This window comes from Pleurodeles waltl, chromosome 1_2 (assembly GCF_031143425.1).
Source record: "Pleurodeles waltl isolate 20211129_DDA chromosome 1_2, aPleWal1.hap1.20221129, whole genome shotgun sequence".
NCBI lineage: Eukaryota > Metazoa > Chordata > Amphibia > Caudata > Salamandridae > Pleurodeles > Pleurodeles waltl.
The window spans coordinates 18,264,526-18,286,637 of NC_090437.1; the positions used below are offsets into that span (position 1 = coordinate 18,264,526).

A 22,112-nucleotide genomic window follows, 5' to 3' on the forward strand; every position below is an offset into this window, starting at 1 on the left:
TATGGGGCGATTTTCAGAGTGCAGCAAATATTGTAGTATCTTGACTGTAATGCTCAGAACAGCCCCAGAGGACACCAAGATACAAATACCATTTGTAAAAAAAACATTGTCATGTAACCATACAGTCAGACCCTAGAGGGCATAATGACATGAAAAGAGAATGGCAGAAAATAATGCAGCATAACCACATATGTAGTCCCTAGAAACCGTAGGGTCTTACACATTTTCAGGCCTAGAAGGCCTTCTGCAATATTATTACAAACAAGGCCCTTAAAACACAAACTAATCCGAGCTGTAAAACAAAAGTTTCAGCCATGACGAGGCTTAATAAGACACTGAATGGTGGGAGGGGTTAATATTTTGCCCCACACCCATTCTATTGTGGAGGCCCAGAGATGCTCTAGGCAGAACAAGTGTGTCGTGCTGAACGGTTTGGTGGTGGCCCCATTGTCGTAGGATCACCACATGCTGAGCTATGGGCAAAAATGTTTTGAAAAAGAAATGTCCCACAAAGCATTATGGAGAGAGTTTCCCAAGTGCAGTTAATATTGTAGTATCGGCTCTCCAGCTGTGCCAGGAGCGACACTGAGGATTTGTGTGTTTATTTCTGTTTTAAATTCCCCAGTTTGTATATTTTTTAAATGAAATTAAATGAAAATAATTTATAGCGCTCACTAATACCCAGAGGTGTCTGTCTAGGTGTGGAAAATCTCAAGAAGATAGCGGACTGTAGCTGACTTCAACTGCTAAACTTATAAAGTGGTCCTCATGTAAAGCACTCCTCTGATCGAGTTCGCCTATATGAAACATAAGCACTCCTTTGATCGAGTTTGCGCTATATGAACCTTTTTTTTTTATTGATTAAAAAAAAATGAAAAATAACCCCCCCCCTTCAGCTTGCAGCCTTTGTGCGCAAACACCACAAAGAAACAGCAGCATACCCAAAAGAAGGAAGACTAAACATACAGCCACACAGCTCTAAAAAGAAACAAATAGTGCACCACACTAAAGTATCTGGCCAATCGTCCAATAATCCATGTAACAGGTTCAGCCTCCAAGGCAGTAACATAGCAGCCTCATGGCGGGGCAAAGAAAGCATTTATCTACGAAATCAAGCGAATTTTGAAAGGCAGACCTAGGAACGAATGAACGTGATGGGTGTGAGATGGATGTAGTTAAAGCCCACAGAGTATATTACAACATGTTGAAAAGCAGCACTTGTGCGTTGCTAATCTCAACCTGGAGAGAGGAAAGGGAGAGAATAGAGACAATAAAAATAATAGAGACGAGAAGGGGCAATTCAGTGGGGGCAGGAGACAAAGAATAGTGTACTCAGTAGTTAAGCAGATACCCAGTTGTATAATCCAAAAGGCCAATCAAGCCGTGCAAACATGCAGGGGAGCATGTTGCTTATGATGCAAAGTACAGTTCATCAAAGCATTAACATCTTTTAGAGCAAATCCAAGAGTTTGGAAAGAAAAGAAAACATCCATGGTGTAAGGTAACTACAAATTAAATCTTCCATTTTAGAATACAGATGCTTTTCCTTCAGAAAGGCACTAAAGTACAATCCCCCTCACTGAACACAAATCTGTGCCTGCACGATTTACAACCAGCATATAGTAAAGTATCTGCACTTTGTGAAACAATCAGAAATAAACTATTCCCTAAACATTCCTAAAATACTGACTCACCATTTAGAATTTGCTGCACTGCTTCATTTCCCATCTGTGCTGCTGTGAACCCTTGTAAAGAGATGATGGATGGATCAGATCCATAACTTAAAAGAAGGCGACAGGTCTGAAGGTGACCACCAAGTGCAGCCCTGTGCAAAGCTGTTTGCCCAAGTGTGTCTAGTGTATTCATCTGAAATTGAAAAAAAAAGAACATAAGTAACTACTCGAACAAGGAGTTCCAGATATCCAGCTAATCACATGCAACAACAGTTCTCCAACATATGTTTTTGTTTGTCAATATGAAGACTATTTCACAGTATCAGAGACAGGGGACACTGTTTCAGTTGTGGGTCTTCATAACTTTAAGCATGTCCTGTAATCCTAATAGTAGTTGCCATTTTAGGTCTCTTTCTGGGGAAGGAACACATTACTGTGAAACACTGACTGCGGTGAGGGAGTTGTGAACCTCCATTGTCCATAGCCTTGATGGTCATGCAATGTTAGAGGCAATTCATCTCAATCATGAGGTTTCCTTTAAAGTTACAAGACTTCAGAGCACCTGAAAGGAATGTCCAGTAAAAAGTCACATGCAAAGGCATTTAGCACGATTAAGCCAAAAGATGTTAGCCCAGTCTCAAAATGCAGACAGACATTATTTATAAAACATGTGAATTTACCTGCGGAGTCAATACATATCCCAGCGTAAGAAATAGTGAATAATGCCTTAATGGTAATTACAATACTCTCAATACTTTCACAACTCACTGGGAATCGCAAGCCCCTCGTGCAGTGAGAAAAGCAAAAAGTGCTGGGCAAATTGCTTGAATAAACTAGGTTACTGGTAATTACTCTGGCCCACAATCCAGTCTGTTTTTGCCCACCATGCTACCTCAGACAGGAACCAGCCATATGTACATAGGTATTGATCCTGCTTCAACAGGTACAGTTCAGCTCGAACTGCCAAACCAAGTCTGCTCTGACCAGGAACAAAGGTCACTCCAGACCAATTTTGAACTATGCTGGGTCCAGTCAGCAGGGTATAGCTTGAGTACCATGGCACAGTACGTATGTCTGGGCATACCTGTCACACTTAAGGCTTTGCAATGAGGAATTCACAAATGTGATTGTGGATTACATTTATTAATCTCAGCCACTGGCTCAGTCGGGATCTGGCCTGGCACATAAGGCTGGACTGTTCCCATGCCTCAGTGTACTGTGACAGCCTGACATGAAGCAAAGTAAGAGCTTAAAGCAGTCAATCAGAATTAATTTCTAGATAATTAGGATTATCTGCTGACTACACCATAAAATACATAATCTAAGCATGGATGTTTTGCATTCAGGTGCCTTTCACAAACCCAGGAGGAAATGCAAAGCCACTTGTTATAGTAATTTCACCTTGTGCAGCCTTTACCTCTAGCACAAATGATGGCAAGTCGGTCTTTAGTTAAGTATATACTAACTTAAGAACTATTCATGCTCAAGTTCATCTATAGTAGGAACGAATGACGAATCAACAACTCCTCATAGTGAACTAGGAAATCTTGGGCCTAAAGAAGTTCTATTAAAATGCTTCAATGGTCCAAAACTCAAATCTGACTAGGCGGGAGGAGTCTATGAGGAATATCTGATACAATTACTTCTTTGTGGAGTTCTGGAGAGCTCAATGAATCAAACAAGTGTGAAGTAACTCTTTAATTCTTATCTAGAAGGAGAGCAGCTCTTGTAGATTTCTTACCTACTTCCAAACTAGTAAACGTATTTATTTGTAGAAAGCTGTATGTTTAAAAAAAACAGAAATGGATTGGTTCATTGATCATACCTGTGGCACAAGATAAACCCAGCTGAGTGCCAGCTTGTGTATTTTTCTTTCGCTCCTAATTCTAACAAACTGGGAAAACATTTGATGAGATTCAAGACAATAGCTAAATAGCCAGATAAGAGTACAAGATACAATTTCTACTAGCTTGCTATGGTAAAAAAAAAAAAAAAACAAGAACCAGATACATTTTTGTTTTGAATCTGAACAACCTTTCTTTCAAGAGGAAAAAAGCCATCAAATCAAGCACGGTAAAAGAGATGGACACCAAAGCCATCCAACCTTGAATAAGAGGCTGACCCAAATCCAACTCTTAGTATATGTTACATACTGGAACCAATTTGCCTTCAAAGGTCAGATAAAGCTCTCGGCAGCACAGGGCTAAAAAAAAAGTCTTTAAGCAGAAAGAAACTGTCCTAAGTCTCCTGAACAGGATATCCGGAGCAGACTACAGGCCTCAAGTTAGAACAGAGGCACACTGGTAATAAGCAGCCAAATGAAAGAGTAGTTACTTTCGACTATCCCAAGACATGAAAGCACTTGAAGGGGAAATCCTTCAAATGGCTCAACTACAAGGTTCACCAAACAAGAGAATCAGACTTTTTTTTTTTTTTGCACCTATTAAAAGGTGCTCAAGTGTTTTCATATTGGGCGAGGTCAATGGAACTAAAATAATGCTTGATATCAAAAGACCAATTAGTCTTTAAAACCACAGGTCTAAAGTCACTGTTTTTATTTAGAAAGAGACAGTCTGCTAGGACCTTTCATCGCTGAGGGGGGTGGAATAGCAATCTAGACTGGAGTGTTCAGTTGGGCTTCTCTAAATTGTAGTCTCTTGTGAAGAGCTAGACTTCTCCAGGATCATGGAGAGTGGTTTACAGTAGCCAAAGGTTTGGGGAGGATTCCTCTGGAAAACGGACCTCGATTGGCCAGCCCTCCTTAAGGGGCTGCAAATTAAGTTGCAAAGCCAGTACAGACTACAGTTTGATGAAGGTTCTGGCTCGCAAGACAATATTACAGGATATAGAGAACACGCCTACATTGGTAGCGTTGGTCCACTATTACAAAGCCTACAGAATGACATCTCCAGCTTAAAAGCGATGGTCAGTAACCATCTTGTGCATCTAAAGATACCATTTAATCCCTCAAGCCACTTTGCCTCTAGCAATTGAGACAGATTAGTCAGCTGGAAAGAACCAACCACTAGAAATTTGCTCTGACAGCAGAGGTACCATACAAGTCTGGTGCTACAGTTGGGAATGAGGACAAGGAAGTACCCACTAAAAAACGTTAGCCATTTTCTTGCCCAAAACTCATTTCTGATACCCAACAGAAGGTGATTTTGAATTTCTAGTAAGAGCTCTGGTGATGACCTCTGAAATTTGAGAGGTGGTGTAGACAGACAGAGACAACTCTGGGGAAACAGATGGTTATCAGTACCCACTGGTCCAGAGCAAGCAGTCTCTACTTGAAGGATATTAAGTTTGTTTCCCAAGGGATACGTTCCTTGGTGGTAAAAGTGGGGTGGAGATAAACCTCCTCTCCCTCAACCTACTCAGAAAAGGTAATAAGCATAATTTCTTTGAAAAAACGAACTATAAAAGATCAACTTGGAACACTTATGGTTGGATGACATAAGCATGTCTTACTAGCATTAGGATGTTTCCATTTCAGTCTGTTACTATAGGTTGTGGAAACTGGTTTGGACTAATGTGTTAGAGAGGGATTGGAAATGGTACTTTAGGACTTCACAATTAACAGCCTGTCTTTAGAGTAAAAATATTGTGTTCCTATCGAATCCATCACTTTGTCCTTTAAATGAGTAACAAGAGAGGAGCTGCATAGACATGCTGTAAGGAAATGCCTCCTTGGCATGGTTACCCCCTGACTTTTTGCCTTTGCTGATGCTATGTTTTGAATTGAAAGTGTGCTGAGGCCTGCTAACCAGGCCCCAGCACCAGTGTTCTTTCCCTAACCTGTACTTTTGATTCCACAACTGGCACACCCTGGCATCCAGATAAGTCCCTTGTAACTGGCACCCCTGGTACCAAGGGCCCTGATGCCAGGGAAGGTCTCTAAGGGCTGCAGCATATCTTATGCCACCCTAGGGACCCCTCACTCAGCACAGACACACTGCTTGCCAGCTTGTGTGTGCTGGTGAGAACAAAACGAGTAAGTCGACATGGCACTCCCCTCAGGGTGCCATGCCAACCTCACACTGCCTATGCAGTATAGATAAGTCACCCCTCTAGTAGGCCTTACAGCCCTAAGGCAGGGTGCACTATACCATAGGTGAGGGCACCAGTGCATGAGCACTGTGCCCCTACAGTGTCTAAGCCAAACCTTAGACATTTTAAGTGCAGGGTAGCCCTAAGAGTATATGGTCTGGGAGTCTGTCAAACACGGACTCCACAGCACCATAATGGCTACACTGAAAACTGGGAAGTTTGGTATCAAACTTCTCAGCACAATAAATGCACACTGATGCCAGTGTACATTTTATTGTAAAATACACCCCAGAGGGCACCTTAGAGGTGCCCCCTGAAACCTAATCCAACTACCCGTGTAGGCTGACTGGTTCTAGCAGCCTGCCACACTCGAGACATGTTGCTGGCCACATGGGGAGAGTGCCTTTGTCACTCTGTGGCCTGTAACAAAGCCTGCACTGGGTGGAGATGCTATCACCTCCCCCAGGCAGGAGCTGTAACACCTGGCGGTGAGCCTCAAAGGCTTACCCCCTTTGTTCCAGCACCGCAGGGCACTCCAGCTAGTGGAGTTGCCCGCCCCCTCCAGCCACGGCCCCACTTTTGCCGGCAAGGCCGGAGGAGATAATGAGAATAACAAGGAGGAGTCACTGGCCAGTCAGGACAGCCCCTAAGGTGTCCTGAGCTGAAGGGACTCTAACTTTTAGAAATCCTCCATCTTGTAGAAGGAGGATTCCCCCAATAGGGATAGGAATGTGACACCCTCGCCTTGGGAGGAGGCACAAAGAGGGTGTACCCACCCTCAGGGCTAGTAGCCATTGGCTACTAACCCCCCAGACCTAAACACGCCCTTAAATTTAGTATTTAAGGGCTTCCCTGAACCTAAGAATTTGGATTCCTGCAACTGCAAGAAGAAGAGGACTGCTGAGCTGAAAACCCCTGCAGAAGAAGAAAGAAGACACCAACTGCTTTGGCCCCAGTCCTACCGGCCTGTCTCCTGCCTTCTAAAGAACCGTGCTCCAGCGACACTTTCCCCAGGACCAGCGACCTCTGAATCCTCAGAGGACTGCCCTGCTTCAAGAGAAACAAGAAACTCCTGAGGACAGCGGCCCTGTTCCAAAAAGACTGCAACTTTGTTTCAGAGGAGCAGATTTAAAGACCCCTGCAATCCCCGCAAGAAGCGTGAGACTTGCAACACTGCACCCGGCGACCCCGACTCGACTGGTGGAGAACTAACATCTCAGGGAGGACCCTCCGGTGACTCCGAGACTGTGAGTAACCAAAGTTGTCCCCCCTGAGTCCCCACAGCGACGCCTGCAGAGGGAATCCCCAGGCTCCCCCTGACCGCGACTGTCTGACTCTAAAATCCCGACGGCTGGAAAAGACCCTGCACCCGCAGCCCCCAGCACCTGAAGGATCGGAACTTCAGTGCAGGAGTGACCCCCAGGAGGCCCTCTCCCTTGCCCAGGTGGTGGCTACCCCGAGGAGCCCCCCCCCTTGCCTGCCTGCACCGCTGAAGAGACCCCTTGGTCTCCCATTGATTTACATTGCGAACCCGACGCTTGTTTGCACACTGCACCCGGCCGCCCCAGTGCTGCTGAGGGTGTACTTTTTGTGTGAGCTTGTGTCCCCCCCGGTGCCCTACAAAACCCCCCTGGTCTGCCCTCCGAAGACGCGGGTACTTACCTGCTGGCAGACTGGAACCGGGGCACCCCCTTCTCTCCATTGAAGCCTATGCGTTTTGGGCACCACTTTGAACTCTGCACCTGACCGGCCCTGAGCTGCTGGTGTGGTGACTTTGGGGTTGCTCTGAACCCCCAACGGTGGGTTACCTTGGACCCCAATCTTAACCCCATATGTGGTTTACTTACCTGCAAAAACTAACATTACTTTACCTCCCCCAGGAACTGTGAAAATTGCACTAAGTGTCCACTTTTAAAACAGCTTATTGTGTTTTATGTAAAAAGTATATATGCTACTGTGATTATTCAAAGTTCCTAAAGTACTTACCTGCAATACCTTTCAAATGAGATATTACATGTAGAATTTGAACCTGTGGTTCTTTAAATAAACTAAGAAAATATATTTTTCTATAACAAAACCTATTGGCTGGATTTGTCTCTGAGTGTGTGTTCCTCATTTATTGCCTGGGTGTATGTACAACAAATGCTTAACACTACTCCTTTGATAAGCCTACTGCTCGACCACACTACCACAAAATAGAGCATTAGTATTATCTCTTTTTGCCACTATCTTACCTCTAAGGGGAACCCTTGGACTCTGTGCATGCTATTCCTTACTTTGAAATAGCACATAGAGCCAACTTCCTACACATGCAAATCTGCACATCCAATTATATCCATTCATGACTCAAGCGGTCACTAGAAATGCAGCCTTCTTCCATTCAGAAAGCAGAAACTTTGCAAAATGATTTATGTTGTAACAAATTTAAATAGGCTATAGCACTGGAGCTTTAAGTAGGTGCAACAAAACAGGAAGCATTCTGCACTGCAGCCACAGATTTTTCGATGACTGAAAATGGTTGGGGGTCCAATAGTAAGAGGGAGGGCCCCAAATAATAAGCACCACCAGCTCTTCAGGATTTCCTACTTGATGCCCTAATGCCTCGTGAAATGGTGTTACTAATATGGCCTTGTCATGTTAGCATTTATTGTTCCAAAAATTAGGTCTCAATAGCCAAGGACAACTATAGATGTGGAAATTTCAGTCTTGAGGTAAGACTTGTAGTTGCAGGGTTAGATGGGGCAATAAGCCAGAAGCTTGCATGCCTGGCAGCATCACTGAGTGGAATTATTCTGATGATGTTCCAGATAAGGACATGAGCTGAGGTAGAGGCACAAAGGCAATGCTATTACACAATGCACTTTGCCAGTTACAGTGAGAATGTTTTATGAGTCCTGATTCTGAAAGGAAGAAGGTGATGCTCGAGTGGGAGTGTTAAACTGTGCTGTAGTGAATGTGCTATTCTGAATGGGAAAATAGATCAAGATGTTCTCTTTCAGCTAGATTATTTTCACAAAAGCATCAAATCTAAAAACAACTGCACTAGAATGAACGAGCGCTTGCAAAGCCAATTGGTTTCACCTCTACAAAATTCATTGGTTTTGTCTGTTTGTTTAGACATGTGACACAGCAGCGATTGCTGCTGTGCTGCATGTCTTAAAGATAAAAAAATAAAACAAAACACTGTGACGTGGTCACCGCTAAACTTTAATGCGGTCAATGCTGGCCACGCCATAGAGTTTTCTTTTTTTAAGTTTAAGACATGCTGCACAGCAGCTAGCGCTGCTGTGTGAGATGTCTAAAAACACTAACAAAACCAACAGATTTCGTAGAGGTGAAACCTATTGGCTTTGCCATTTTTTTGCTAATGCTGCACAGCAGTTGAGCTTCTGTGCAGCATGGCTTGAAGAAAAACAAAAAGTGCTATGACGCATTCAACGCTGGCCACATCATAGTGCTTTTCTTTTTTTTTTCCTTTTTTTTTTTTTCAACTTTTACTTTCAGCCATGTTGCACATAATCTCAACTGCTAAGCAACATGTAAAACAACACCTGCAGTAACATCCACTGTGCCTTTCAACTTGAAATAAGACCATTGTTTGACTTGACTTTTCAAAAATAGATGCAGGAGTAGGACGGCATGGTCAATATGATGGCTAAACAGACAGCCTGCTCTGGCAAGCCTATACTTTATCCTGTAGTAATCCAACACCAAGGTATAAGCCCGGGAGAAAACTAGGTAAACTCCTGTACGAGTCCAGAAGGAAGACTCTCTAAAAAGATATGCAGCCAAAACTGAAGAGTCGGCAAAGCCTGTCACACTCTTACTCCTTTGCCAAAGATTACCAGAATGTGGAGGATTTTGGTTGTACGAGCAGCAAAGTGGCCCTGTGGCCCTTACTTGAAGCAGAGAAAAGAGTGGGGAACCTCAGCCTGCTTCTCGGCAGTCAACGCCAAAGGCCGCTTATCTCGCACTGCAAGGTGAGGTGGGCCATAAGAGTAGAGTACAGGCTGGGCATGCAAACAAGATGGCGACACCACGTAAAACCCCCAAGACCATGTATATAATGCATTGGGTGCTGTTGTTGGGGGCCCAATGGCCCTGTGAGAGGAAGTGACTTCCCTCCCAAGTAGAAGGCACTCTCTAGATAGTGGGGGGACAGACTGGGGTAAACTCGAAGCTGAGAACCATATAGCAGCTCTGCGAGATGGCCTACCCGAGGGTAGTACTTAGTGCCCCACCTCACTCGGAGCTAGGACAATGAGCCAGAGCAGGAAGATGTGTGACATGAGAAGAGCCTCATTCTCCTTCAGGGGGCAACGGCATACTGTAAAATGAAACCAGTACTTCAGTAGAGGTCTTTTCTGCTCCAGGGGGATAGTAGAGTGCATGCAGTGATGAACACACTCAAGTGGGTCCCTGCTTGCGCCCTGTGGGCACTTATTAGTGTGTGCTTCGTCCGGAGAAGAGAGAAGGAATAAAAGGCCTGTTGGAGGATCACTACCGAGATAATAGAATGCCTAAAGCATGGGCAGCGCTGTAACTTTAAAGCAAGGGTGTAGCTTTTGTTAGGTTTTATTTTGTTTTCCAGATCGTTGTTTGAGACGCTTAAAAGAGGTTCCATCAAAGTGGATTAACACAGTACTTTGCCGATGGGAAACAGATAGGAGAGACACACGGATGAACAGAAAACAAAACGCCTACAACCAACAGAAACAAGGAAAAGTGAAGTGATAAGCAAAAGGACCAAATAAAAGTGAAGACGGGATTTAAGTCCCTTTTAAGATACATTTAAAACAGCAGATTTCACAACGTAAGCAATGTGCAGGTGAAACCTAAAACGGCTGCTTAATATTGGGAAGTCAGCTTTGGTTTTAGCAAAATACAAAACCCTCAATTGTTGTAGGTTACAAAATAGGAATGAAAACACAACCATGTAAGTGAAGGAGGACAAAATGAGTTAAGGAGGGAGTGACAGGAATACTGGACTTAACGCTCAACCCTTAACTTACATTAATAAAGAGGAGGGAAAATATCAGCTTATTCAGATAAATAAGCTAAGGAAAAGAAATGCCACTGCATTCTTAGGGTTGTAATGGAGAGTACAAAGGACTGAGGTCTACAAAAGTATCATTTTTAACAACAAGTATAGGGAAATGATACCGAGTGTATTTGGAGAAAGGGCCTATGTGCACTGTGGAAAACGTATCTATTTTAACAATGGGTAATGCCTGGGCTATGTACAATTAGAAATGCAAGAACTGATATTTCAGCTAACTTGTTAGAAATGTTTCAAAATCCCCAGGAAGGTACAGTTTATGTCATCTGATACTGTTGGTCTACTGCAGCATGGCAAATGTTTATTCCCCCAAGCAACAACGATAATGTTCATTTGGCCAGAATCTACTAAATTAAATCTCAATGACCAGACATCTATAAAATGAAGACAAAATATATTTAATGCCCTTCATGCTATGTTTAAAAACTAGCTTTGCAATATCATCCCAAATTCAAAGATGAAAATAAATCTAAAAAAGCATGAAAGACTGTAAAATTGTATTATAAGTGAGGATTGTCGAGGGTTCTGAAAATTTGTGCTTTAAGAATTTAGAACAGCACCATATTTACCAGTATAATTCCTGGAGCGAGGTAGTTGAGTTATCACAGTAAGGAGTATAAGAGATCAACTGTGGTCAAGTCAGAAAATAATTATATTCGTTATAAAATATTGCTAGATTCTCGGGGTACAAAAGTGTAGGGCAGCAAGATGACCACATTTCTGTAAAGCTCGGCTAGCCAGTCAAACAGTTTAGCAGAAATCCTCTACAATGAGTGTTCAATGATGTAAGCACCCCAATATTTTTTGCTGCTCCAGCCAGACCACACTGAACAGTTGGTTTATTTGCCCTCTTACCAACTTGTGTGCTAGACTCCTCTGAGAAGCACCAAGTGGCCTGTCCCTGGGTAGGTGGCGGAGTGGGGAGAGGTAGGTGTGAGGGGCTTGTGCTGCTGTCGGATGAGTCCACCCCCCCCCCCCTTCTTCCCCTCCTTCAACCTCAGTGTAGTTGCTGACTCGGGGCTATGAAAAACTTGAATCTGGCATTTAAGGAGCTGGAGACAAAGACTGGAAGATGTGTGGCTCTCTTGTTTGCACTGGAGGTGAGGCACTGGCCTGAGCGAGACTGCAGAAGTAGTTGGGGGGGGGTGCCCTGCCAGCACTGGGTCTCAAACTAGACTCAGCAAGCAGCAGCTGGGCTTTCCCTTCAGGGGTTTCAAACTGTATGTGTTTGTTATATTGGCACTGCCCGACTGTTCCGGTGTGGGACGAACTTGATAAACGCTCCCTGAATGGGTCCGCTCATGCCCACTCTGGACCCACGGCATGCTCTCATGAGGTGTGGTGCCTATGCTACGATGATGGAAGTACAGGTCAGACCCACGAAGCCCACACGGTTGCACGAGCCGACGCAGTGTTTGGGAGACAACTGTACTCATCCTTCTGATACTGCTGCAGTCAACTGTGGAGCACACAGGCCCTGAACACAGGAAGCCTGCAAGTCATGTTTGGTGAATTTGCCTTTTCCCTAGACTAGGCTCTAACTGGAAAAAACTTCTGTGCCTGCGGGGAGGGCTGTTGAGCGGTGGGAGGGAAGCAGACTGCCTCGGCCTGGGGCACTTGCCGTGGCCCCCTATGACTGGATCTGCTTCTGCCCTGCCTCTACCTAGGGTAATCTGAAATGTGGTTTTCTTAGTGTGGTGAGATGCAACTTCCTCAATGATGCGTGAGGACTGCATGCAGATTCACATGTTGTGCACTGTTCCTGCCATCTAGTGTTGGGCTCGGAGTGTTACAAGTTGTTTTTCTTCGAAGAAGTCTTTTCGAGTCATGGGACCGAGTGACTCCTCCCTTTCGGCTCTATTGTGCATGGGCATCGACTCCATCTTAGATTGTTTTTCCACAGAGGGTGAGGTAGGAGTGGTAGAATGAGAATAGTCAAGATGTCAATGCAATGGAATAGATATGTATGTACATAGTTTGCGCTAATGTAGTGTTTATTTACATATAGGCAATTTCTAATTGCAAATTAAACAGCTACAGGATCCCGGGGAGGTGGGAGGGCACATGTGAATCTGCAGCGGAACATGCCACGAACAGATGTACACTGGGTAAGTGACATTTTCAGTTTGATGGCATCTGTCGCTGGAGATACACATGTTGTGCATAGACTAGTAAGCAGTTATCTCCCCAAAAGCGGTGGCTCAGCCTGTAGGAGTGAAAGTAGTTTGAAATAAGGTTCTTAACACGGCTTGACCTACTGTGGCTTGTTGTGCGGATAGCACGTCTATACAGTAGTGCTTGGTGAACGTGTGAGGCGTAGACCATGTGGCTGCCTTACATATTTCGTTCATTGGAATATTTCCTAGAAAGGCCATGGTAGCACCTTTCTTTCTGGTTGAGTGTGCCCTTGGTGTAATGGGCAGCTGTCGTTTTGCTTTAAGGTAGCAGATTTGGATGCACTTAACTATCCATCTGGCTATACCTTGTTTTGATATTGGGTTTCCTGCATGAGGTTTTTGGAATGCAATAAATAGTTGTTTAGTTTTCCTGATGTTTTTTGTTCTGTCAATGTAGTACATTAATGCTCTTTTGACATCTAATGTATGTAGTGCCCTCTCAGCTACAGAATCTGTTGGAAGAACACTGGTTCTACCGTTTGATTTAGGTGGAACGGTGAAATAACCTTTGGTAAAAATTTAGGATTAGTCCTTAGGACTACCTTATTTTTGTGTAGTTGGATAAAAGGTTCTTGTATTGTAAATGCTTGAATTTTGCTTACTCTTCGTAGAGATGTGATGGCGATGAGAAATGCAACTTTCCAGGTTAGGAACTGTATTTCGCAAGAGTGCATGGGTTCGAAAGGTGGACCCATGAGTCTTGTTAGGACAACATTGAGGTTCCATGAAGGAACGGGTGGTGTCCTTGGTGGTATAATTCTTTTAAGGCCTTCCATAAATGCTTTAATGACTGGTATCCTATATAGTGAAGTTGAATAGGTAACCTGCAGGTATGCAGATATTGCCGCAAGGTGTATTTTAATGGAAGAGAAAGCTAGGTTAGATTTTTGTAAGTGTAGCAAGTAACCCACTACATCCTTTGGAGATGCGTGTAATGGTTGGATCTGATTATGATGGCAGTAGCAAACAAACCTCTTCCATTTGCTTGCATAGCAGTGCCTAGTGGATGGCCTTCTGGCTTGCTTTATGGCTTCCATACATTCTTGGGTAAGTTCTAAGTGTCCGAATTCTAGGATTTCAGGAGCCAGATTGCTAGATTCAGCGATGCTGGATCTGGATGCCTGATCTGTTGGTTGTGTTGTGTTAACAGATCTGGCCTGTTGGGCAATTTGATGTGGGGTACTACTGATAGGTCTAGCAGTGTTGAGTACCAGGGTTGCCTTGCCCAAGTTGGTGCTATCAATATGAGTTTGAGTTTGTTTTGACTCAATTTGTTTACTAGATAAGGAAGGAGAGGGAGAGGGGGAAAAGCGTATGCAAATATCCCTGACCAGTTCATCCATAGGGCATTGCCCTGGGACTGCCTGTGTGGGTATCTGGATGCGAAGTTTTGGCATTTTGCGTTCTCTTTTGTTGCAAACAAGTCTATTTGAGGCGTTCCCCAAAGTCTGAAGTAAGTGTTTAGAATTTGGGGGTGAATTTCCCATTCGTGGACCTGTTGGTGATCTCGAGAGAGATTGTCTGCAAGTTGATTCTGGATCCCTGGAATAAACTGTGCTATTAGGCGAATGTGGATGTGAATTGCCCATCGCCATATGTTCTGTGCTAGAAGGTTCAACTGCGTTGAGTGTGTCCCCCCCCCCTGTTTGTTTAGATAATACATTGTTGTCATGTTGTCTGTTTTGACAAGAATGTATTTGTGAGTTATGACTGGTTGGAAAGCCTTTAGTGCTTGAAAAACTGCTAGCAGTTCTAGGTGATTTATATGCAGTTTTGTTTGATGAACGTTCCATTGTCCTTGTATGCTGTGTTGATCGAGGTGTGCTCCCCACCCCGTCATGGAAGCATCTGTTGTTATTACGTAATGTGGCACTGGGTCTTGGAAAGGCCGCCCTTTGTTTAAATGTATACTGTTCCACCATAGAAGCGAGAGATATGTTTGGCGGTCTATCAACACCAGATCTAAAAGGTGACCCTGTGCTTGTGGCCATTGTGATGCTAGGCACTGTTGTAAGGGCCTCATGTGCAGTCTTGCGTTCGGGACAATGGCTATGCATGAGGACATCATGCCTAGGAGTTGTAATATCATTTTTGCTTGTACTTTTTGTGTTGGGTACATGCGTCGTATGATATTGTTGAAATTTTGAATTCTTTGTGGACTTGGAGTGGCTAGTCCTTTTGTTGTGTCTATTATGGCTCCTAGGTATTGTTGTACCTTGCAAGGCAGAATGTGTGATTTTGCAAAGTTGACGGTGAAACCAAGTTTGTAGAGGTTTTGTATGACCTGATTTGTGTGGTGTGAGCACCTTGTCAGTAAGTTGGTCTTGATTAGCCAGTCGTCTAGATACGGGAATACATGTATTTGCTGCCTTCTGATGTGTGCAGCCACTACTGCTAGACATTTTGTAAAGACTCTTGGTGCGGTTGTTAAACCAAACGGCAATACTTTGAATTGGTAATGTATTCCTTTGAATACAAACCTTAGGTATTTCCTGTGCGACTGATGTATTGGTATATGGAAATACGCGTCTTTGAGGTCTAAGGTTGTCATGTAGTCCTGTAGTTTTAGCAATGGTAACACTTCTTGTAGCGTGACCATGTGTAAGTGATCTGATTTGATGTAGGTGTAGGTGTTTAGTATTCTGAGGTCTAGGATTGGTCTCAGTGTTTTGTCCTTTTTTGGTATTAAGAAGTAGAGTGAATAAACTCCTGTGTTTATTTGTGACTTTGGTACTAGTTCGATTGCATTCTTTTGCAATAATGCTTGGACTTCTATTTCTAGAAGGTCGGAATGTTGTTTAGATAAATTCTGTGCTTTTGGTGGTAAGGGCTTTGTGGGATACGCCTCTGGACTGTTGTCCGACACTGGGGCGTCGTATAAGTCCCAAGCGTCTTGGTCCTGGTCACCTTGGCTCACAGTGGTGTGAGCCGGGGAATGTGATGGAGTTTGTGCTGGCGAAACGTTAGTTACAGGTGGAGGAGAGGGTGGCGGAGTTAACTTTTTCACCATTTTTGTTTGTGGTGCTTGGTCTGTCTGAAACTCCAGTCTCCTTTTTCTCCTAATAGGGGGAAGGGTGCTTATTTTCCCTGTTCCTTCCTGTATGAAAATACGTTTCTGCGTTTGGTCCTCTTCGGTGGATTGCAACTCTTCCTCAAATCTATGCTTTCGCATCTGAGAGGACAAGGACTGCTCCTCTGAATAGGAACAGGTAACTGGGTCGGTTGCGGGTCGTTTCGGCACCGAAACCCTGTCTGTATGCTTTTTCGGCTCCGAGGTGACCTTCTTCTTTTTTAGAGTCGAAACCTCTCGGCGTCGATCTTCCTCGGTGCCGCTGTCTCGGCGTCGAGCCGTTTTGGCACCGCTATCTTGGCGTCGATCCTTTTTAGCAGCACTTTCTCGGTCCCGAGAAGGCTGCGTGGCGGTGTCTCGACCGGAGTCGGACGATCTCGGCACTGTGTCGGCCTTTTTCGGTGCCGATGGTCGGTCACCGAATTTATGGGTCGAGCCATGGCCTGGTGGCAGTGGCGTCCCCTGGGCCTTGTCACTTTTCTTTTGTTTCTTCGACGTCTTACTCACAGTTCTTGGATCGTCGAATTCCTCGGAGTCCGATTCGTGGATCGAGAAGGTTTCTTCTTCCTCTTGTTCCTCGAACTCTCGGAGCGCTGTCGGCGTGGACGCCATCTGAAGTCTTCTGGCTCGACGGTCACGAAGTGTCTTTCGGGACCGGAACGCACGACAGGCCTCGCAAGTCTCTTCACTGTGCTCAGGCGACAGGCACAGGTTACAGACCAAATGTTGGTCTGTATACGGGTATTTGTTGTGGCATTTGGGACAGAAACGGAACGGGGTCCGTTCCATCAGCGTTGTTGTACACGCGGTCGGGCCGACCGGGCCCCGACGGGGGATCGAAAGCTACCCCGAAGGGCACCGGAGCTCTTCAATCTTCGATGCGGTGTCGATTCAATCTAAGCCGATCCCGAACGCAACAATACCGACGTAATATTCCGATAGATAGCTAACTTTCCGTTCCGAAACTCGGAGCGACAGGAACACGTCCGAACCCGATGGCGGAAAGAAAACAATCGAAGATGGAGTCGACGCCCATGCGCAATGGAGACGAAGAGGAGGAGTCACTCGGTCCCATGACTCGAAAGACTTCTTCGAAGAAAAACAACTTGTAACACTCCGACCCAACACCAGATGGCGGGCTATGCACAACATGTGTATCTCCAGCGACAGATGCCATCGAACCTTCTGTTATCTAGTGTTGGGCTCGGAGTGTTACAAGTTGTTTTTCTTCAAATAAGTTTTTTTTCAAGTCACAGGATCGAACGACTACTCCTCTCGGTCATAGTGCGTATGGGTATCGACTCCTTTGTTAGATTGTTTTTCCACAAAAGGGTGTAGGAAGGAGTGATAGAGTGAAAGAATGTAAATGTGCTATAAAATGTAATAAGTAAATAAGATGTCCATGCAAGTGTAAATATATATACATATGTACAAATAAGAAACTGCAATGATTACAGGCTTCCGGGAAGGAGGGAGGGTGCATGTGAATCTGCAGCACTACATGCCACGAACAGATGTACACTAGGTAAGTGACATTTTCCGTTCGATGGCATGTGTAGCTGCAGATTCACATGCTATGCATAGACTACAAAGCAGTTAATCCTCCTAAAAATAAGCGGTGGTTAGCCTGTAGGGGTTGAGGTTGTTTGAGATAGTGTTCGTAAGACAGCTGGGCCAACATTTGCCTGTTGCTTTGAAAATACATCTACACAGTAATGTTTTGTAAATGTATGAGGAGTAGACCATGTGGCAGCTTTACATATATCAGCCATTGGTATGTTTCCTAAGAATGCCACTGACGCACCTTTCTTTCTTGTAGAATGTGCTCTAGGTGTGATCAAAAGATGTATTTTTGCCATAACGTAACATGTTTTTATGCATTTAACAATCCATCTTGCTAACCCTTGTTTAGAGATAAGATTGCCTTTATGTGGTTAGTTTTGTTTTCCTAAAATCTGTAGTTCTATCTATATATAGTACATAAGAGCTCTTTAGAGATCTAGAGTATGAAGGGCTCTTTCTACAGCCGAGTCAGGCTGTGGAAAGAAGACTGGCAATTCCACTATTTGGTTGATGTGAAAAGGAGATACGACTTTTGGGAGAAATGTAGGATTTTTTTTAAGTACAACTTTATGTTTGTGTACTTGGAAAAAAGGTTCCTCAAGAGTGAATGCTTGTATTTCACTAACTCTTCGTAATGAAGTGATAGCTACGAGGAAGGCAACCTTCCAGGTTAAAAATTGAATTTGACAAGAGTGCATGGATTCAAAAGATGGGCCCATGAGTCTGGTAAGTACGATATTTAGATTCCAAGAAGGGACAGGTGGTGTTTTAGGTGGAATAATGCATTTTAACCCTTCCATGAAGGTTTTAATAACAGGAACTCTAAATAGAGAAGTGTGCTGAATAGTCTGTAAGTATGCAGATATTGCAGTAAGGTGAATGTTGATAAATGAACATGCAAAATTAGATTTTTGCAAATGAAGTAGGCAGCACACAATATCTTGTATTGATGCTGTAAGTGGATCAGTGTTTTTAGACTGACAGTAGTAAACAAATCTTTTCCATTTGTTAGCAGAACATTGTCTAGTAGTAGCTTTACAAGCCTGTTTAAGCACTTCCATACATTCCAATGGAAGTTTTAGGTATCCAAATTCTATGACTTCAGGAGCCAAATCAGTAAATTGAGAGCACTGGGATTTGGGTGCCTGATTTGACCTTTGTTTTGTGTTAACAAATCCGGTCTGTTTGGGAGCCTGGAATGAGGTCGTGTTAGGACAATTTTGAGGTTCCATGAAGGAACTGGTGGTGTTCTTGGTGGTATAATTCTCTTTAGGCCTTCCATAAACGCCTTTATGACTGGTATCCTAAACAATGAAATTGAGTGCGTAATTTGTAGGTAAGCAGAAATTGCCGTAAGATGTATTTTAATGGAAGAGAAAGCTAGGTTAGATTTTTGCAAATGTAGTAAGTATCCTACTATTTCTTTTGCAGATGCGTGTAAAGGTTGAATTTGATTATTATGGCAGTAATAAACAAATCTTTTCCACTTATTTGCATAGCAGTGTCTAGTGGTAGGTTTTCTAGCTTGTTTTATGACCTCCATACATTCCTGTGCCCGAATTCTAGGATTTCAGGAGCCAAATTGCTAGATTCAACGATGCTGGATTTGGATGTCGGATCTTTTGTTTGTGTTGTGTTAACAGATCTGGTCTGTTGGGTAGTTTGACATGAGGTACTACTGAAAGGTTTAGTAGTGTTGTGTACCAAGGTTGCCTTGCCCATGTTGGTGCTATTAGTATGAGTTTGAGTTTGTTTTGACTCAACCTGTTTACTAGATATGGAAGGAGAGGGAGAGGGGGAAAAGCGTATGCAAATATCCCTGACCAGTTCATCCATAGAGCATTGCCTTGCGATTGATCTTGTGGGTACCTGGATGCGAAGTTTTGGCATTTTGAGTTTTCTTTTGTTGCAAATAGATTTATTTGAGGTGTTCCCCAAATTTGAAAGTAATTGTTTAGTATTTGGGGGTGAATTTCCCATTCGTGGGTTTGTTGGTGATCTCGAGAGAGATTGTCTGCCAACTGGTTCTGAATTCCTGGAATAAATTGTGCTATTAGGCGAATGTGGTTGTGAATCGCCCAATGACATATTTTTTGTGTTAGGAGGCACAACTGTGTCGAGTGTGTCCCTCCTTGTTTGTTTAGATAATACATTGTTGTCATGTTGTCTGTTTTGACAAGAATGTATTTTTGGGTTATTATGGGTTGAAATGCTTTCAGCGCTAGAAATACTGCTAACAGTTCTAAGTGATTTATGTGAAACTGCCTCTGATGTATGTCCCATTGTCCTTGGATGCTGTGTTGATTGAGGTGTGCTCCCCACCCTGTCATGGAAGCATCCGTCGTTATGACGTATTGTGGCACTGGGTCTTGGAAAGGCCGCCCTCGGTTTAAATTTGTACTGTTCCACCATAGAAGCGAGATGTATGTTTGGCGGTCTATCAACACCAGATCTAGAAGTTGACCCTGTGCTTGTGACCATTGTGATGCTAGGCACTGTTGTAAGGGCCGCATGTGCAATCTTGCGTTTGGGACAATGTCTATGCATGAAGACATCATGCCTAGGAGTTTCATTACCATTTTGACTTGTATCTTTTGTGTTGGATACATGGCCTGTATTACCTTGTGAAATGTTTGAACCCTTTGTAGACTTGGAGTGGCAATCCCTTTTGCTGTGTTGATTGTCGCTCCTAAGTATTGCTGTGTTTGACACGGCAAAAGGTGTGACTTTGCGTAGTTGATCGAGAAACCTATCCTGTGAAGAGTCTGTATGACATATTTTGTGTGCTGTGAACACTGTCTTAGCGTGTTGGTTTTGATTAACCAGTCATCTAAGTACGGGAACACATGTATTTGCTGCCTTCTGATATGTGCAGCTACTACTGCCAGGCATTTTGTAAAAACTCTTGGCGCAGTTGTTATTCCGAATGGCAACACTTTGAATTGGTAATGTATTCCTTGGAATACGAACCTTAGGTATTTCCTGTGTGAAGGATGTATTGGTATATGGAAATACGCATCTTTTAGGTCTAATGTTGTCATGTAATCTTGCTGTTTGAGCAGTGGGATTACGTCTTGTAACGTGACCATGTGAAAGTGGTCTGATTTGATGTAGGTATTTAGTGTTCTGAGATCTAGTATTGGTCTCAGAGTTTTGTCCTTTTTGGGTATTATAAAGTACAGTGAGTAAACTCCTGTGTTTTTTTTGTAGATTTGGCACTAATTCTATTGCGTCCTTTTGTAGCAATGCTTGAACTTCTAGTCCTAGAAGATCTATATGTTGTTTTTACATATTGTGTGTTTTCGGTGGGACGTTTGGAGGGAATTGGTGAAATTCTATGCAATAACCATGCTGGATAATTGCTAAGACCCAGGTGTCTGTTGTTATTTCCTCCCAAAGTTTGTAAAATTGGCTTAGTCTTCCCCCCACAGGTGTTATGTGATGGGGTTGTGTGACTTGTGAGTCACTGTTTATTTTGAGGAGTTTTGGGGCCTTGGAATTTTCCTCGATTTCTTGGGAATTGGCCCCCTCTATATTGTCCCCGAAAACCTCCCCTCTGATATTGACCCTGGTAAGTAGGCCTTGTTTGTGAGGTTGTGGTTTCTGTGGGTTGACCTCGAAACCCTCCCCTAAAAGGTGTTTTCCGAAATGTGCCTCTGCTCTGCGGGGAGTAGAGTGCGCCCATGGCTTTGGCTGTATCGGTGTCTTTTTTGAGTTTCTCAATGGCAGTGTCAACCTCCGGCCCAAACAATTGCTGTTCATTAAATGGCATATTGAGCACAGCTTGTTGGATTTCCGGCTTGAACCCTGAAGTGCGCAGCCATGCGTGCCTTCGTATCGTGATTGCAGTGTTTATTGTCCTTGCAGCTGTATCTGCTGCATCCATGGAAGACAGTATCTGATTATTTGAGATACTTTGTCCCTCTTCTACCACCTGTTGCGCTCTTTTTTGGAACTCCTTGGGTAAGTGTTCGATGAAATGTTGCATTTCATCCCAATGAGCTCTGTCGTATCTTGCCAAAAGTGCTTGTGAATTGGCAATACGCCATTGATTTGCTGCTTGTGCTGCAACCCTTTTTCCCGCATCAAATTTGCGGCTCTCTTTGTCTGGAGGTGGTGCGTCTCCTGAGGTATGAGAGTTGGCTCTCTTACGAGCTGCCCCGACAACTACGGAGTCTGGTGTTAGTTGTGTTGTAATATAGATTGGATCTGTTGGCGGTGGCTTGTACTTTTTCTCCACCCTTGGAGTTATGGCTCTACCTTTAACTGGATCCTGAAATATTTGCTTTGAATGTTTTAGCATTCCTGGGAGCATGGGAAGGCTTTGGTACTGGCTATGGGTGGAGGATAGGGTGTTAAACAGAAAGTCATCCTCAATTGGTTCAGAATGTAAGGTGACGTTGTGAAATTTGGCTGCACTTGCGACCACCTGTGTGTAGGATGTACTGTCCTCAGGTGTTGACGTTTTTGTGGGATAGGAGTCTGGGCTGTTGTCAGACACTGGAGCATCATAAAGGTCC

The 22,112-nt window shown here is 43.8% G+C and overlaps 1 protein-coding gene across 1 annotated transcript in view; it reads right to left on the bottom strand.

Moving 5' to 3' along the window:
- Positions 1-22,112, bottom strand: part of LOC138296500 (poly [ADP-ribose] polymerase tankyrase-1) — a 734,848-nt gene that overhangs the window by 501,501 nt on the left and 211,235 nt on the right. Inside the window, exon 10 of the mRNA XM_069235671.1 lies at positions 1,695-1,866. Within this exon, the coding sequence (XP_069091772.1) occupies positions 1,695-1,866 (172 nt within the window). The remainder of the gene's footprint in view (positions 1-1,694; positions 1,867-22,112) is intronic.